At 40.9% G+C, this 19,519-nt stretch overlaps 1 protein-coding gene across 7 annotated transcripts in view; it reads right to left on the bottom strand.

Moving 5' to 3' along the window:
* SPAG9 (sperm associated antigen 9) overlaps window positions 1-19,519 on the bottom strand; it is a 131,684-nt gene that overhangs the window by 47,462 nt on the left and 64,703 nt on the right. For 5 of the 7 annotated variants that reach the window (XM_075903797.2, XM_075903795.2, XM_075903798.2 and 2 more), the window contains 3 exons: window positions 18,854-18,948; window positions 12,387-12,540; window positions 52-262 (listed from right to left, as the gene is read on the bottom strand). In XM_075903797.2, coding sequence (XP_075759912.2) covers window positions 52-262; window positions 12,387-12,540; window positions 18,854-18,948 — 460 coding nt within the window. Of the gene's footprint in view, window positions 1-51; window positions 263-12,386; window positions 12,541-17,998; window positions 18,724-18,853; window positions 18,949-19,519 lie in introns of those variants that run through there. The other 2 variants (XM_006125111.5, XM_006125115.5) reach the window with 2 other exon arrangements.

The raw sequence follows: 19,519 nt of genomic DNA, 5'->3' as shown, positions 1-19,519 counted from the left end.
ATTGAATTGCATATCAGAATACCACACCCCTGAACTGTTACAGCAGCTTACCGATGGACACTGTTCTTGTTTCTTGAGCTACTTCCACCTCAATGTGCTTGCTTACATCTGATTTCTTGTTCAGTGTATCTGCACTCTTTGCAAGCCCTTCATTGTCCTCTTTCAGGGGAGTTTCAGCAGATAACATAGGCACATCTGAAGCAGTTGTTGATGCTGGGGTAGTAGATTTTGAGCCCGCTTGACTAACATCAGAAAGTTCATCCTAAAATCGAAAGTTTTATCATCACTTTACACAAGCAGCATTCCAAACGAAGGGAAAGCTTTAGTGTATGAACTTACTTCTGTGCTCACTGAGTTAATTTCACTTAAGTTAAATAATTAATTTAGATGTGGTAGAATATTGCAGACTGTCATATGAACTGGCAACATTACATACATGTTGGTGATTTTAATATTGTTATGGCATATATGCTTTAATAAAAACAACTTGGCTTGGACACTGAAGAAACAGTGTCCAAAAGGTACTGAAGCCTATTAAATAAAGGAATGGGACTTTATGTGATCCTCATTAGGCAACAAACGGTATACTACTTCAAGCAAAAGCATTGATGAAAATGGGTAATATCCCCATTCATACCAGTATTCAGTGAGGACACTGAGATAGAAAAATTAGTATTAATATGTCTAAGGCAGGGCTACTCAACTTTGGAAGCCCTGGGGACCACGATACCCACAGTACAAGCCGAGGGCTGCAACTTAAGTGTGGTTGCATGTACAAGCAAATATATATATGCAAATAGCTTCTTTCAGATTGACAGGCATGAATACAAAGATTAAAGAAAGCCTACACAACACGCAAGGCCCCATTTAAGTCAGTTCTGCTGATATTAATAAAAAGAAATATTTACCCAATTTCCACCCATATGACAGCACTTTTACAGAGCAATGACAGTCCAAGAATTTAACTACTAAAACACATATCAAACCAAACCACACAGTAAACCCAAACTGCACTGCAGGCAACAAACAAAAATGGGCTGCGGGATGCATGGGGCCCATGGGCTACATGTCGAGTAGCCCTGGTCTAAGGTAAGGAAATTAGTTTGATATGAAAATTAATCTGATCCAGTTTCAGAGGGGTAGCAGTGTTCATCTGTTCCAGCAAAAACAAGGAGTTCTGTAGCATCTCAAAGACTAACACATTTATTTGGGCATACATAAATTTTTAGGCTGGAATCCACTGTGTCAGATGAATGAAATGGAAACTTCAGTTTAGCAGGTATATAAAAACACATGCAAAGATGGGTTTGCTACATTACAATATGGTCTTCCACAAGCTGTCAGATACTTCCTACAGCTTTAAAAGAGAAGGAGTGCATGCCTTCAGGGCAGAAGAGATCAAAACAGAGTAGTCTAGGGGCAGGACAGCTGACAGAATTGCTGGGCCCCTAGGCAAGGTGTGGGAAGCAGCTCTGGGCTCAGGTCATAAGGGCAGCCAGCCCTTAAGCACTGCCAGGCCTGTGCAACCTAAGGTGACATCAGTGGTTTAAAGAGTCCAAGTCTCACAACAGCAGCTAATTTAACAGCAGAAGGAGCCCCTGGGGTGCTTTAAGTCACCTAGGGCTGGCAGATGTGCCGCCCCAGGAAAGGGTGGTACTCCTCGCCCCCTCCTCCCACACTTCCTTGTGCACCCTCTCTTCCTATCCCCCATCCTGTCCCCAAACTCCCTCCCTGAGCCTTTACTTCAGACCCTCACCTACACCCAACTACCAGCCCTACACTCCCTGTCAGAGCCTGCACTCCTTCCTGCTGCCAATCCCCTGTTCTAAGGACGAAATTAACGTTATTTACCCCGATTAAGTTCCTAGTTATATGAATTTTTAAAGTCCTAATGATTAATTTAGTACTTTTAGGAACTGCTCCATCAATTATATTATGCCTTACCACATTTTTATTAATTATAGAGATTTCACTGCACTGAATTACATATTTAATTCCCAAATTTGGACCTGTTAAAAAATGTGAAATTTTGAACAGCTGATAAAGTCTCCAATTGTTTGGAAGTGTCAGCATTGCTTTCATTGTCTCCACATATCCATCACAAATTTAAAAGTGACCAAGCTGGGAAGAGCAAATATTTGTTAATTTCACAGTGAGTCAAATGGAGACTATAACACAATGTGTCACACTTGACTATTGGACACCTCTAAAGGAGTCCAAAAATATATGCATTTCCCCCAAAGACACTCAGGAAGTCCAAAATTAAGGAACTGAACAAAATTAATGGACAACTGAAGTCCATTTTCTAAAAAGGCTACATGATTAAAATATTACAAGTTGCCTTTTGAATGTTAACGTGTGGCAGGTGCTTTTGTTCAATAATTGGATAATGATTGTTATTTATTAAAAAACAAGTAATGAGGAAGTAACAAGGCAGGAAGCTGTACTCTTAAGTGAAGGCAAATCACACCCACACAGGGAATAAAACCTCAACATGAATGTTGGCTCTGTTCAAACATTTCTCTAACTCTGTATTCCAAATGCATCCATTGAAGAATGCAACACACACTGACCATTGACTTTAGCATACAAAAAGCCCCAAACAAATGGCCCAACAGAAAATGGCTCTGCAGAAAAAAGGTCTCAACTTAGTTTGAATCGATTGTTTCAAAAAATCAAGGGACTAACCAAGTGTTTTCATGTAATCCCTTTGTTTTGCAATAAGTACTCAATTTCTTCCCTTGTTTTTGAAAAATGGATTTATCAGAAGATTCAACTGACAGCAATATATGATCCAGAAATCAGTGAATTTAACATAACTACATTAAGCAGAACTGAGTCTAAATATCTTCCCCAAATATTTTTAAAAAATTGAAACAGTCAATTTGTAATTGTAAGCAATATTTCCTAAAGATTTTTTCCATTGAACTAAATTGTGTATTTAAAATTAGGTTACTAAGATTGTAGAACTAAACAGTGGTTTGTATGCAGTACAATATGAGTAGAGGTAAAAGAAAGCAATACATAACTGCATCTTGTCTTCCAATGACACCCAATACATTCTTTACTGTACAAAGATCCAGAATACCCAAATAAACCATGGACAATGTTGCTCAGGGACACTTACATGGAAATGGTTTTAGGCAAACCATGGTGCATCCTTCAAACACTACTGCATGACAAAAAAAACTGAAGGTACTTGAAAGCTATAATACAAGACACCAGCAAGATAAATTCTTTGTAGTGACTGCAGTTAATTATTGTCATTCCACAGGATAATTTATTAAATACAAGCACTCTGCTTGGCATTGTGTAAGATAAATAATAACTAACTCTTACACAGATATAGTCCCTGACCTTAGGTGCTTAATCTTATAAATGGACTGAGATGTGTTTATATAGAGCATAAGAAGTTGTGCATGCAGGGTAGCCTTTTTTAAGTGTGTACAAGTTAATATTTTTAAAAGGACTAATGCCAAGAAATATAATTTGGTAATATGAAGTGACAAGTATTGTATTCTGGAGAAGATGGAATGAGAAGAAACCCTCCCATTATAATTCAACCCCATCCACACTTAAATCATGTGGCTTTAACCTGTATTTCAGCAAAGCAACTCCTAAAGCCTGCCAGTTTGAGTTTCTGGAATTGCTATGGGGAAATACAAATACAAAAGATTTCTTACAATGTACAGAAGATGCTCCTAGCCCAACAGTCTGGGGAATAATTGACAAAGTTTTGGATCCAAATTCAGATGCCCAAGTACAAGTCAGATTAAGTTGTATGTAAATAAAAGCTTCATATTTGTTAACAGAAGGCTCCGTGGGGACTGAACTTTTTGGGAGCTCTCACCACTTCAAAGTTAAGAGTAAAGTAAGCTAGAGAGGTTATTATATATTAACAAAGGCCAGATCCACACTGCAGCTGAAGGTCAGCTTAAGGTTCTCAATTCCAACTATGTAAAAAACACAGCTGAGTCGATGCACCTTAAGCCGAGCTTCGGTGCTGTCCTTACAGTGGGAGGTCAACGGGAGAAATGCTCCTGTTGACTTCTCTTACTCCTTGTAAGAGAGGGGGGACACACACCACCATTTAGTCACTCTTTACCACACCCACTAAATCAAACTCCGGAAGATTGACCACTGCAGCATTGATCTTCCTGGAAGTGAAGACATCATAGATATCATTTAGATATTGTTGGGGCTACCCGTAAGCACGGAACTGTTGAAATGTCTGCAAACTATCAGATAACCAGGACCAGACCAGAGCTCCTGGTAGCTCAAGATGTGCAACTGTGAAATTCATTTGGAGACCATTTGACTGGCATGTGGAAGACCACAGTTCTACTCCCAGCTAAGCTGCTGGCCCCCTGGATGACTTTGGGCAAATCACTTCACCTCTGTTAGATTTTCCCATATGTAAAGTGGGGATAGTACTACTTACTTCCTATGTAAGTGTTTTGAGATCTATGGATGAAAAGCACAGTGTCAGCAATAGGTGTGATCACTGTCATCACTTACTTTAATTAAAGCTTTTCTTGCCACCGATGCACTCCTGTTTCCAGTTTGGTTGCATCTCAGCTGAAAAAGCTTCAGGAAACAAGCAGAGGATCTGCCCTGTGATACTGATCATCTTCTGATGAAGCACTTAAAGCTGTGAGGTTGTAACTCATTCTTTATGGAAATATGTTTATGAATATGACAACTCAAATATGCTTTATGCAAAAGTCTTCATGTAACACATTAGAAAAGTTAAATCTGCTGAATGTGTATATTTTATTTATGTGCCTATATCATTCCTGTATTTGAAGAAATATGAACTGTAAAACTGTTTTACTAATCTAGACATGCTAAGGGCCATTAACAGTATTTAAGGAACTTATGGCTCAATACTTTTTTTCTGGACTATGGTTGGTCCTGCCAAGACATGTGGCCAGGTCACCTGATGCTGGAACCCAACTTGGACATTGTACTTTTCTCCCCTTCAGTGAGAAAGTACAACATCCAAGTTCGATTCCAGCATTAGGTAACCTAGTTACATATCTTGGAAGGGACAACTATAGTCCAAGGTAGAAAGGAACACAAAGGATTCCCAACTGGGGGGAAGCGGGGGAGAATCTATATAAAGTCAGGAAACAACACAATAAGGCCTGCTTGCCAGATGACAGGATACCCCTGTTTACCACCAAGATGACCTCTAGAATTAAACATCTAAGACTGAAAAGAGGGAAGGATCAGGCTCAAAGCTGGGAGGCTTTTCAGCTTGAGAGAAAAGCTTAACAGATCTACTATTAGAGTAAGAAATTGCATGTAACAAGTTTCAGAGAATTAGTCTGAGGTAGCACGTTTTATTAAATTTAGCAACTTACTTCGATCTGCCTACTATAGCTCAAGACAATTTAAATCCTACTTTTCATACTTAATGAAATTACTTTTATTTATTAATAAACCCAGTGCAAATAATTATTACCTGGAGAGGAAACAGCTGTGTATCTCTCTTCCATTGATAATGAATATTTTATGAGTTACTCTGGATAAAGTTTTATCTGGGGTTGTGGTCTTACTGAGGCTGTGCATCTAGGTGCTGTGTCAAATCCCTTACACACAGAGATCAGATCAGCTCTGGAAAGACTCAGTCAATATTACTCTGCTGTGGGCTGTGACCTCAATTCTGGGCCAACACTGGAGGAGACTGGAAGATCTGGCTCAGCAGGACAGAATAATTGGGTTCCCAAAAGGACAGATAGGTAGGCTCAGTGGTATTTCAGCACATCAAGTGACAGTCTCATGGGGATATCTGTGACTGAACCCATCCACAAAAGCATCTTTATTCAGTCTTCTGGCTTAAAAGACAAGTAAATATGAAGCTGAGGGCTGAAACTTCCACGTTTTTGTCTTTTAGTTTTGCATGCCTCAATAAAGTGTCTGTCTTGTTTATTAATATATAACCAGTGTCTCTAATAGTTCTAACAGAAGACCCATGTAGCTTATATTTCATCCACTTTATTTAAAAAAAGTTATCTTTACTTTGAAGTTTAGTACGTAAATTAACTTGAGCCCTCCAGGCAACAGTCAATACCTCAAAATTCCAGATGGAACAGTACCAACAAAATTATTGCTCTCACTCTCTGTGATCCCTTAGAGTAAAATTTCTCCTGGGACACCTGTAACTGATGAGCGTGAAGGTGACAAATTAGGCCAATTCTTGCAAGGAACACTCTCTGGCAGGGGCTGCACACGAGGTCTCTATCGGCACCGACACCAGCACCACCAATGCAGGCCCAGGCATGCTCCTTATGTCGGGCTTTTTGATCATCTTCATGGAGACAACATTTGATCTCAAAGTGTCGGGCACCATTCTTGATGGTGGTCCTCCAGGTTACCTGATCCTCCACCTGCCTCTCCCAGGTGTCAGCATGAATGTCATTTTACCAAAGTGTTCTTAAGGATGTCTCTGTAGAGCTTCCTCTGCCTGCCATGAGACTTTTCACTGGTCCTCTGCTGAGTGTACAAAATCTGTTTAGGCTAACGCGTGTCAGGCATCCTGGCCATGTGACCATACCATTGTAGTTGCCTGTGGGCAATTATTGCCTCAGTGTTGCAGGAATCAGCCTTTGCAAGGAAACAAACGTTGGTCCATCTGTCCTGCCATGTGATGCCCAATATTCTTGCCTCAGGTATCTTTGGTAGAATTTCTCCAGATCTTTAATATGACATCTATAGGCAGTCCAGGCTTCAACTCCAGATAGCCACATTGGAATGACTATAGAATTGTAGATGGCCATCTTGGTCTGCATCTTGATGTCATGGTCATCAAAGACTCACTTCTGTAAATGTCCATAAGCCACACTGGCACTGGAGATTCAGTGGTAGATTTGATCATCAATGTCAGCATTGTTGGACAGAAAACTTCTGAGATGGGGAAGCTGTTGATATTCTCCAGCACTTGGTCATCTGCTGTGATGGTTGATTCGGATAACGGTATGGTGTGTGTTGGTTGAAAGAGAACCTTGGTCTTTCATATTCTAAGTCAGTCCCAACTTGCGGTAGGCCGCACCGAAAACACTGATTGCTTGGAGGCCATCTTCTGAGGTGGCACTGACCTCAGCATCACCAGTGTACTGAAGTTCTACCCAGACACTGTTGCGATCTTGGTCTTAGCTGTGAAGCAGCACAGATTGAAGAGGCTATCATCCATCCATCCTGTAGGTTATTTCAACTCCGCTTGGGAGGTCATCTCCAATAACTTGGAACATGACTGCCAAAAAAAATTAATAGTGTAGGTTCTATCACACATCCTTGTTTGATTCCAGTCCTTATGTCAATTGGTTCAGTTGTGTCGTCATTGTTGAGCATCATGGCCTGCATGTTGTCACGTGAGATATGTATAATATTGACAAATTTTCGTGGATAGCCAAAGTGTTGCAGGATCTTCCAGAAGGCCTCGCAGTTGACTGAGTGAAATGCTGTAGTCAAATTGAAGAATGCCAGAGACAGACATTGCTCCTGACATGTCTCTTGTATTAGGTAGAGAAAAGTTTCATGTTGGTTGTTTCTCGCCCTGGCTGGGAGTCATATCATGATTCTGGAAGGAATTCTTCAGCCAGTGGAAGGACACAGTTTAGAAGGACTTGGGTGAGAATTTTATCTCCAGTTGAAAGCAAGGAGATCCCTTGGTAGTTCGCGCAGTCTGTCCTGTCACCCTTCTTAAAGATGGTCACTATAATGGTGCCTCTGAGCTCGCTGGGTATGGATTCTTCTCTCCAGTTCATCAGAATGAGGGGGTACAGGCACAACAGCAGGGATGGACCTAACAGCATTGAACAACTCATGACTATTGCTGGGAGTCAGCATAGGCCTGTATTTCCTTTATTTTGTCTCTCCAACAGTTGTTTTTAAGGACTCTAATTCTTCCTTGTACTTTAGCCAGGGCAAGCTTATAATCATGTTTCTTCTGTGGAGATGAGAAGTTGCTATGCCAGGCTTTAAATGCTCTGTGTTTAATATCAGTTAGGTCCTGGATCTCCTTATTAGTATCAAACCAATTGTGGTTCCTTCACTTAGTGTAGCCAAGGGTTTCACCACATGTTTCCAGGACAGCAGTTTTCAGAAAGGACTGCCTGAAGACAGTCCTCTGCTGTATCTTGGATACATAACTTGTTGCTAAAGCTTTGCTGGAAGATAAGCTTCATCTCAGGGTCCTTTAAACCCTCTATGTTCATCTTTTTGCAGTGTTTTTTGGGGTGAAAACATGCCTTGGTGCTAGTTTGAGCAACATCATGGAACGTATTAGTCGGTGGTTGGTCCAGCAGTCAGCATCAATCATAGTATGAGTAATGCATGCATCAGCATGGAGCCGAAACTGGATGATGACAATCAACCAGGTGCCAGTGTCCTGATCGTGGGTGTCACCAGGAAGAGTTTAAATGATTCTTCTACCAGAACAGAGTGTTCGATGTATCAAGACCATGATCAGTACAGCGCATATAGTACAGCAGGTGACCATTGGGAGTTAATTTTTCCTACACCTTCCCACTCACTGACACCATTCCATAGGTGGTAGTCAGTACCTACTCTGGCATTCAAGTCCCCTAAAAGTACAAGCTTGTCCTCTCTAGGCACACCTCTGATAATGCTATCAAGGAGTGTATAGAAAAATTCCTTGGCATCTTCTTCAGCTAGTATGGTGGGAGTGTAAGCACTGATGACTGTTGCAAACTGGTTGTTAGCCAGCCTAAGACACAGCGTCATTAGATATTCGCTGACACCAGTAGGGTATTCTTTAAGGCTACACCTAAGGCTATTCTTAATAGGAAAGCTGACACTGTGTATGTGGTGCTCGTCTTCATGTTTACCTCTTCAAACAAAGGAATAGCCACCTCTGATTTCTTTAATCCAGCCCTCATCAGCTAGCTGGGTCTCACTCAAAGCAGTGGTGTCAGTATTGGACCTCCTCAGCTCGTGGGCAGTGAGAGCTATTCAGCACTCAGGTCGGTAAGGCTTGTCACTGTCCATCTGTGTCCTGACATTCCAGGTTCCAAATCTAAGTCCAAGTGTTTCTCTCTTCTTATTGTTGCCCCTGCGAATTGAAAGGTATTCCCCCCCGGCCATGGTTACCAGGCAGATTGGGTTGAGACAGACTCTTTTTAAGGCACCTTTTCTTACCCCTTGGAGTAATCAGAGCAGATCCTAAATAGGACAGCTCAGTCACAGTTACAGCTGCTGGGGCACACTTCTGTCTCTTCCAAGTGCATGACCATCATCTTGCAGCTTCACCTCCATACTAGGTTGCGACTAGAGGCTTCCAGCTGCACAAGCCTGCCCCCATCATCACTTGCTGACCGCCGAAGGACTTGAGTTGTGAAAAGAGAAGAATGCAGAGGCAATTATCCAAGGAAGGGCCTGTGCATGACAGAGTTTTATGTGGAGATGCCGTTGCCCATCAGTGACTACACAATGCTTGACCAAGGCACTGCCTGGAACCAACGGCAAGGAGGTCCAAGACAACTGAGAGGCTGTCTCAAAGCACAGGTCCCAGCAACTTATCCATTTGAATCCATTGGTCGTCCAGGTTGTGGCCCATCAGCCATCATCACAAGAGATCTGCCGTAGGCCTCTGATACAAGGATGCGGAAGGACGTTCCCCTCACCATTCAAAGAACAACCCCAGGGCTGTTGCTACACTTGAAAGGTGAAAGCACTGCGGGGAGCACAGGGCCAGCAGGAAACTCAAGCAGACCCCCTGCTGGCCCCATGTTCCCCACAGCATTTCAGAGCAGCAGCAACAAATGGAGCCCAGTTCAGTGAGGGAGTCACTTTCCCAGACTGTTGGAGTGATGGAGGCAACACACTTAGCCCATCACAGAATGAGAGTCTCACAAACCCAGCAGTTTCAAGTCAATTTAAATTCTCTGGATCAAGTATCTAGGGAGGTTTACACTTCTCCTGAAGAATATTTATCTTGTTCCAAGAAACTATTAGAAAGCACAACTTTGGAGAACTAGGATTAGAGGACAAACCTGTGGGCATAGCAAATCAGACAGGATTTATGATTCTCACCTTCGGGCACTATAACAATTAAGGCCTGCAGACATTTCTATAAAATTAAATACTGAACAAGTAGTAAGAGGAGGACAATCTTACTGTCCTCCAATTGGCCACTATTGGCAGACAGGATACTGGGCTGCATAGACCATTGGTCTGATCCAGTATGGCCATTTTTATGTCCTCTGTCAGATTTCTTCTTGCTGGACTGCCTAACTGCACTTCACACCCCCAGAGAGCTTATTCCTTCTGAAATACAGTAATCGGAAGGGCCTCTTGACAGGAAGCACCTGTAAGATCAGACTATCTGAACTAGAAGTGTACTGTCCTTTCCAAATTGTAAGCGAAGCAGAAAGCTTATCAGTTCTGTCGAGCTTTGATATCCAAGCCCTTTTGAATGCTCAAAAATATTACATTAGCTGTGCTTTGGGGATCTTAAAACTATATAAGGAGGGAAGGACCATTCAGATGTTCCTTCATCTTTTTGTGGCACCCAGCGTGGAATTACGTTTAAGAACCAGTTCAAGAGGAGAACACGTCCAACTGATTTGGGATTTTAAAATATATAAAAACCATTTCAGTAATCTCTAAAATTAGAATTACAGGTTGAACCTCCCCGGTCCAGCATCCTAGGAACCTGACTAGTCCCAGATAAGGGATTTTGCCATACCAGGGGAGGTAATTTCTGGCCCCCCTGCCACTGGCCATGCCAGTCCTGGCCCAGCCATCGGCCTCTGGGCTGCTTCCCCAGCACCACTGGGCTGTACACAGGGATCTTGGCCACTGCCAGCCCTCAGGGCTCCTCACTGCCAGCCCTCCAACATGTTGCTGGATCAGAGAATCCCGGTTTAGAGAGCTGTAACCTTGTATTTTCCTCCTCTGAGTCACAGAGTTGAATATTACTGATTTAATTTTTAATTTTCAACTACAAGCACTAGAATTACATAAGTTTTATATACAAGTTTACACAAATATATGTCACTATACTTGCCGAACAAAGTTTTTCATCTAGTAGAACATTCAATTTCCAAAGCTATATGTCTATCCAGTTTAAGTACAAGAATTGCAGGCGTTAAAGAACTGCACCTATTTAGAAAAGAAAAATCTCTCTGAAATAAGAGACAGTACTTGAGTTCCCACCCCATGCTGAAACTGCAGCTCACATCCCCATTCACTGACCAAAGTTCCCTTAAAACACAAGACTCTCAATCACAGGCATAAACTGGTGCATTAAGGCGTTTATATACAGCAGTGGTCACCAACCAGTAGATTGGGATCTACTGGTCGATCTTGGAGCCTTTGACAGGTGATTCTAACTGGTTTGGCCAGGAATCTATCAAGTGCCGGCACTTTGACTGCCCCTCTCAGCTCTACCGTGCTGCTCCTGCCCTCTGCCTTGGAGCTGCCCCCTGCCTGCACCTGTGGGAGCCTCCTGCTTGCTCTACAGGGCATGGAAAGAAGAGAAAGGGGGGTATTGATCTCAGGGTGCCCCTCCCTACACCCTGTACCCCATCTCCACAGAGCAGAGGGGGGCAGGGATAGAGGGAGTTTGCTGGCTGCTTTTGGGAGTGGTGCAGGGCTAGAACAGAGATGAGCCTGCCTTAGCCCCCTGCACCACCACTCAGAAGCCACCTGTGGTAAGTGGTGCCTAGATGGAGCCTACATTCCGAACCCCAGTCCCAGTCTGGAACCCCTCCAGGATCTACCCTAAACCATTGCCCCCAGCCTGATAAAAGTGAGTGAGGATGGGGGAGGGAGGATGGAGTAAGCAGGGGTGGGGCCTCGGAGGAGGGGCAGGAAGGAGGCGGGGTAAGGGTATTTGGGTTTGAGGTAAATCCTGGATTGCACTTAAATTCAAAAAGTGATGTCATGTTTAAAAAGGTTGGAGACCCCTGATGAACAGTGAAACCTTTGTTATCTGGCACTCTGTAAACTGGCATTGCCCCCAGCCACAATACTGTCACATCTTCAGGCGCACAAGCTTGGTTTGGTTTATCATGATTGGCTTAACAATTTTTTTATTTAAGTAGTACTGATCATCTTTAACTCAAAATAGAAACGTGAGACCAGCTGCCTCAGACTACAAAACTACCAAAATTAAAAACATGAGCTTTTCTATTATTGTCCATTGGTTTTTCCAAGGTTGGTGGGACACTCAGATAACCGTAATTTTTAAATATCCGGAACGACGCCCTAATTCCTGAGCATGCCGGATAACACAGGTTTTACTGGCAGAGAACAGTCAGCACTTCCTGTAATGTAATCATCACCAACAATGTACTGAATCCGTGGTTTAGGAGGGCTTCTCATAATATGCACAAGAAACCTGAAAACCAATAGCTCACCTTTAGACTGGTGTTGGAGCGTGGCTGGCTCAGCTCATGGAATTTCCAGTGATCTGACCCCGGTGTTTCTCCAGCTTCTTTCCGAGTCTCAGGTGTAAGCAGTGCATCTCCTGGAGGTAAGGGGAAGATGCCCAGTGATATAGGACGCTCTTTTCTGTTTGAAAAACAAACCAAATTTAATGAGTTTCAATTTCACCCATTCATTGCCTATGCTATATCTACTTTTGAATATAGCAGGGAAACAGAATTTAGATTCAGGATCCTAATGTGTATACCATTAAAAACAGATGCAAGTGTACACAGTTTGCATTATTTTATTTAGTAAAATCTGAGATTCTGCTTATGTATTTCAAAAGCTTGAGAACTATAGGCTGAGTTAAAGGTTCCTGATTTAAACAACTTTGTGCAACACGTATGCTGGACATCGCATAACCATTCCAAGTGGAGAACATTAAACTTTTAAATACGAAAATCACTGGACCATGAACATCAGAATCAATGTTTTAAAAGCAAGTCTATTTTTCTTTAATTCATATGTAGTACTAGCTATCTAATTGCATTCAGAAGCTACTTTTGAAAATGCATTTCTCATTTGCTCAACTGTCATAAAGCACCACAACTTCTATTGAATCCAAACAAATCTTTTCAACTTCCCCTCCACTTCAAGCAACAATGCCTTACTCTGAAGCCTATCTATAAGTTTAAAAAAAGCATTTCACATTAGATGTACAATCTGTACTTGTACAAGACTGCAGTTTGTACTTTGCTTAGCTGTATGTTTGGAGGTGAACAGAAAGAATCTGAAGTTTTAAAAATTAAGGGACTATTTTTGGAGTGGACTAAATTTAAGCCTACAGCTTAATTAGTATGAGAGAAAACAAAACCTCTTTCCCAGTTAAACACTCAGATCCTATGACAAGATCACTGAGGAGTTTTCAGTCTTGTTGTGCGTAGGCCAAAGCTGGGCAATAACTTTTGATGAGGGAGACAACTCCAAGTTTTTGGAAAGTAATAGAGGTCCACACTTTTCGATGGAAAGGGGACAGGCTCTGGGACAGACTGAGTGCAGAAGGGAGCTTAAGGTAGGGGGCCAGGGTGCATGAGAGAGCGTGGGGTCTGAGAGGGAGTTTGGGTGAAAGAGTAGGCTGGGATCTGGGGGAGGGCTTGGAGGCAGGGCATGGGAGGGGGCATGGGTGTAGAAAAGGATTCTGGCCTGGGGGAGAGGTGTAATAGGAAGTGCAGGGTCTGGGAGAGAGTTTTTGGGGGTGACCTGGGGCAGGGAGTTGGGGGGAGGGAGGATGTGAGGGGAGCCAATGAGAGCTGAGAGATTTTGCAGAGGGGTGGGGTCAACATACTAATGCCTTCCCTTTCCCCCTGGCGCCTGATGCAGAGAGCCATAGGGAGCAGCCAGCTGCTTAAAAGTGGTGTGAGCCGCCCTGTGCCAAGGGTTCTGGCAGGGCAGCCCGTGAGTCAGATCCAGTGACTTGGTGGGCTGGATCTGATCCATTGGCTGCATCTTGCCTGCTCATGTTTAAACAATTACAGTTTTGTTTGTTTATAAATAAAATAAATAAATAGCAGAAAGTCTAAATTGATATTTTAATTTAGACACCCTTTTTAGTACCTAGATAGATACAGGTAACAGAAATAAGAGTTTTTATTTTTAAGTCAGCAGTACCAATACTATACAGGGCACTGAAAAAGTTGGTAGCAGAAATGTCTGTCACGGATGCTGGGTCAAGTTAATGGAAAGCTTTAAAATCCACATATTACCATAGCTGCCTACTCTATATTCAGCAGATAAACTATAGAAAACAATCAAAAGTAATCCCAATAAATCAGAAAATTCCACAGACCGGAATAAAGTGGGTTCTAGTTCTCCCAAGACCACTGGGTTATTTTGATAATGGTCTCTTAAAGCATTTTGAAGTGGTGGCACCTCTGTAAGAGAACACAGCCCTGAAAACTAAAATAATCTCTTCTGAAAAGTGAACGAAAGCAAAAGATGCCATCCTCCTCTCCATGGAGAAGACATTTTGGAGAACCTTCCCAAAATCCCAGGTACTGCATCCAGTGGTATGATCACAATAAATTAAAACAGATTACACTTGGGGAGAGAACAAAATGTTGTTTAGAAAGCCATTTGTGGAATGCTGTGGCCAACGCTGTAAAAGAATCAGAGGGGTAACTTTCTTCAGATAAGTTAAGCAAAATGTTTGCTTGGACAAAACAGCAAGATTCAGGAAAAAAAATATGTGCAGTGAAGCACCACTGCCAGAATTAAAGCTTTGGTTGAAGCTAGGAGATAAGTTTATCAAAGGTAAAATGTAGAAAAAGTGCACTACACCAAAAAATTGAGCTTTGCAATACAAAGCAGATAGAAAATGCAATCCACAAGTTAGTGGGCACCTCCCAATTAGAAAACAGGATAACAATTTTCACAATGACGACGGAGATTCTAGTTTATACAGGGCGTCCCCATTATACATCCAAGATACATTAAAAAAAGTGGACATATAGCGAAAGGACGTAAAGCAGGGAATTTTTTTCCCCACAGCTGACTTCTGTTTGCGCAAATTGGTCTTTTTTTTTTGTGCGACAAGAGCAGGGAATGAGAAGACTTAAAACGGAACAGTCCCCATAAGCATCAAGGACACTGGCACGGAACCAACATATATAGGGGTGACTTATAGCAGGGATGCCCTGTAATATAGCTTTATAAAATATCAAATGATAATAAGCCTATCTACATTAGCCACAGCAATCTTACATTTGACATATCTTACATCAATTTTCTTGGGCAGCCTCACAGAGGGAGGTTGACAGGAGAAACTTTCCTGTTTACTTCCCTTGCTCCTTGCAACTCCAAGGAGTACTGGGTTGAAAGAAGGACTCTCAGCATTCAATTGAGCAGGTCCTTAATAGACCCGCTAAATTAAATCCCAGAATATTGATCTCTGGAGAGTTGATAATCCAGTAATTTTAGACAAAACCTACATTTAGCCTTGGCAAGGTCCATGCTTCTAAAGTGGCAGAGAAAAATAAAATAAAGATAGTTAAGAAGAGCTTGTACTTGGGGCCCAAAAAGCAATAGGTCCCTTTGAGAACAACCACTACGTCAAGATAATTTTCAAGAGATTAAAAACTTTTAGGAAGTTAAGGAAAATGCTTGAACAAGCACCCTGAAAGTGCTGATATACGAAAAACCACAACATATGAGATAACATCTATGATTAAATATGCTGAAAAAAAACAGTTTAAAAGATTTTGCACGAGGAAAGAGTACACAAAGGAGATCTTGGGCTAGGCTCTTAACCAATACAGAAAGACAGCTGGACATTCAATCAGCATTACTATTCGTTAAGCAAATAATGTGAAGCAAGCAAAAAAAGCTAAAGCAATGAAGGCCACAGAGATAAAAAAGTACTGTTGGAACAGTAACAACCTTGAAGAAAATAACTGCAGAACTAAACAGAAGTTTTTGCTACAACAGCAAGAGTCCTTGGGTTATATTCAAGTACTTCCTTTGTTTAAAGTTTCTGCATTTCAAATACATGTGGGGAAAAACAAACACTTTTAGTTCCCATTTCAATTATTGATTTTCTGGGGAAAAAAATCCAGTACTAAAAATCAAGGTGGACCCTTTTTGGTTTAAAAAGAAGGCTCACAGCAGACCATTCTTTATGTGAGACTCTTAGCTTTGAAAAACACCTTCTGGACCTATGGTCCAAAGCAGTCCAGATTTGTTTATCTTTAGGGCAAACCGCAAAGTCTAACTTCTGTAAAAGCTTTTAAGAAGAGGAGCTTAGCAGGGGAGAGTATTATGGACTAAGAAGGGATGGGGGGAGGGGTCCTCAAAGAAATATTCTTTCAGTTGGGGACAACTGGGGGAGAGAATTAGCTGGAGTATCATTTTTAAATAAACTCAATGACCTGGAGTTAAAAGATGTCTTATACGTACATCATCAAAATCGAAACACATGCAAGGGAGAAGTCATTAAGTTGTAATTGGGTCTATCTTTTCTGACAAGCAAGATATTATCCCCTAAGACAGGTATTAATTTGCTTACATGTGAAATGGGGGAAGAGTTCCCCTTTAAGTTTCCAAGAAATACCTGGAAAGATGCCAAGTTGCTGAATTAAAGTCAGATATTCTAGTACTCTCTAAATAAAATTATCTGATTAGTCTTTATTTCTTTTAACAGTGGCCTACTGAAATATTAGAGCTATAACTATTTTTGCAGCCACTCTACATTATATCCTTTTGATTAACATTCATATTTATGTATATTCATAACAATGATTTTTCCAATATCTATTTTCTACAAATGTTTTCTTCACACTAGCTAAGAAAATCAACAGCAAAATCAACAGTCTTTTGAAAAGACTGACTTATTTATATACTAAAATAGTTCTAAAATTTTACCAAAAGGGTCTACTGAAAAGTGCAGTTTCTGAGAAAGACTTAAAATATTAATAATCACCTGAAAAGTGACGATGTGCAACTAAAAGATTATTTCTTTATCAAGCCGATTGCATATTTTTAAACCTAAAAATATTCTGCTTTACATTTTAAGTATAAGGCCTTAACTGGCTATTCGATATTAATATATTACGCTATTAAATTTATTAAAATACCTTAAGTCTATCGAACGCTTAATTCAACCACCCACTATATTTATATATTTGTCTCAAGAGAAATGAATAACAATCCCACTGAAGACTAGAGGCCAAACCCAGACCATTTGCTACATCTGTTCTTTTAAAATAATCTTTTATTAGAACTAATTTTCTAACAATCACTTATTTTAATAAATTATATGCATTTACTTAAGAGTAACAGTAGTTCAAGAGTAGCAATATTACAAGTTTAGAAGATACAATTTTAAAATTAGCCCGTGTTTAATTTAAAACACTAAAACATCAAAATGATTTTCTTCCTTTTTGTATTAATGCAGATCTGCTACTATGCTAGGCAACCAGGAAAACAGCATGAAACTCAAGGGAAGAAGGAGAGCTGGTTGCTTGCCATACAAGTACACAGAGAAAGAGGAGAGGATAACATTTGACTGAACAATAGTGAATAGGCTCTTCCAGCTCTAATGCTCAAATAATGAAAGATTTTTCTTTCACAGTATTTTAAAGATCAAGCAATTTTTTTTAACATACTACTGTGTAAAAAAGTTATTGAAATGATTTTATATTTGAACAAAGCACCCATTGCCTGATGCTGCAAACCTCCCTTGGGTAAAAAAAATACAAACTGGGTAAATGAAAAAGCCATCGCAAAATTTAGGACTTCGATATTTGCTGAATACCTTACAACACAATGAATGTAAGCTCTGTTCATGATGTTTAACAAAGCACCTCTATTCTCCTGGCAAGTTAGCATCAAAGAGGCTGATTTAACAAGCTTTCTAAAAGGAAAAAACACACTGACTGACCTTGTAATTGCTAAAAAAGCACTATGCAAATTTCCTTTAACAGTTCAGAAAGCAGCCTCTGATACAGGACTTGATATTCCACTGCCTCCTTTTACAGATCAGAAGATGAGCAACAATGAGGAAGCTAACAAAGAAGGCAATAAGCAGAGGTTCAGTAGGTCAGAGTACCTGAGTATCCTTGGTAGATTCTGCGTCAGAGCTGGCACACCAGTAGAAATAGAAAAGTGCACAAGCAGCAAAACAGAGAGAGATACTAAGATAGCTGAATTAATGACCACCGCCCCGCCAACGAAGCCAAACACAAATAGCAGCATGCATCCAGGACTCATGGCGCTGCGCTGGCATGGTGAAACGCCGGAACCAAGGCTACACAGACGACGAGGGTGTATCTTTGTAGTGAAAGTCTGTCATTCAGCTGCTGCCACAAAAACAATGCCATCAGCAGCAGCTTTCCACTCTCTCCTGCAGCAGCTCCAAACCAATGACATCACTTCTCTCCTCCCCCCACCTCAACAAACCATAGAGCTCCTGCTCTTAGCATCTATGCAGCAACCAAGAGAAACAGCCAGCTTATTACCTATGCTCTCCCCCGCTGATCTAAGAGTTCATTGGCAGAAGGCTTTAGGATCTACATAATATATTAACATAAACCTCTGCACAAGCAGAGATAATGACATGTTCCTTCGTAAACCTATAGATAAAATAGCAGCAGCAAAGAAATTTTATTTAAATATTTTAGACACTGAGATTTCAGCTATTATTTGGAAATTATCCATGTCCTAAAAGAAGCTGTCTGAATTTATAAAAATGTATGCCAATGTAAAGAATATATCCCAACATTTAGTGTTACAAAAACATTTTTTCCATTGATTTCTACACTATTCTCCTACTACATTCCAATCATCCAACAAATCTTTCTGATTCAGCCAAACTATTGTTGTAGAATTAAAGAACAGACAGTCTTGCAAACATACATGAACGGATTTTTCTCTCATTTCAGGGTGAGAACATAATGATGCTTACCTAATTCTACCGTGTGGGGTGGATTCCTGTGGATCACCCCCTGTTAGTTGATGAAGTTTGGTTCTTTCCAAGTGTTCCATATAATTGTGAATCATCTGTTTAAAAAAATAAAATACTGTAAGAAATATTAAATATCAATAAAATGTAACATAGTAGCATATTTTTAGCCAACATTTTGTACTGCTTTGCAGTCCTCTTCTGAAGATCTAAAAAGAAGTTATCAGAAACCTGCACAATTTTATAGTTTAAAGTTTATTTCTCTTCACTGAAAGAAATTAACAATTTGACATTTATAGCCAGAAGTCTGAATTGAAACCTTTCCTTGAAATTTCAGTGTTAGAGAAAGAACCTTAAGTTATTTTTCAAAAATATACAATTCTGTTTCACTTTGACCTCTTAAATATATTCCTATATTCAGGGCTTGACAAACTGCGTCGAGAGCTACTCGCCAGCCCCACACCGCACATGCACCAGACCAGTACTGCACATGCACGCAGTGCCAGCGAATAGGGCGCACGGAGCGACCGGCTGAAATATACACGCCACAGGCGAGTAGAATCAGAGGTTTGTCGAGCCCTACCTATATTCATGCACAGGAAATATTTTACCACCACCATAAGTATACATAGTTGCAGAACTCTGTCTGAAATGCTAAGTGCCAATAAA

This window comes from Pelodiscus sinensis, chromosome 20 (assembly GCF_052426305.1).
Source record: "Pelodiscus sinensis isolate ZL-2025 chromosome 20, ASM5242630v1, whole genome shotgun sequence".
In the NCBI taxonomy this organism is placed as follows: domain Eukaryota; kingdom Metazoa; phylum Chordata; order Testudines; family Trionychidae; genus Pelodiscus; species Pelodiscus sinensis.
The sequence above is the reverse complement of the archived record's forward strand: the minus strand, read 5'-3'. Positions and strand labels throughout refer to the sequence as shown.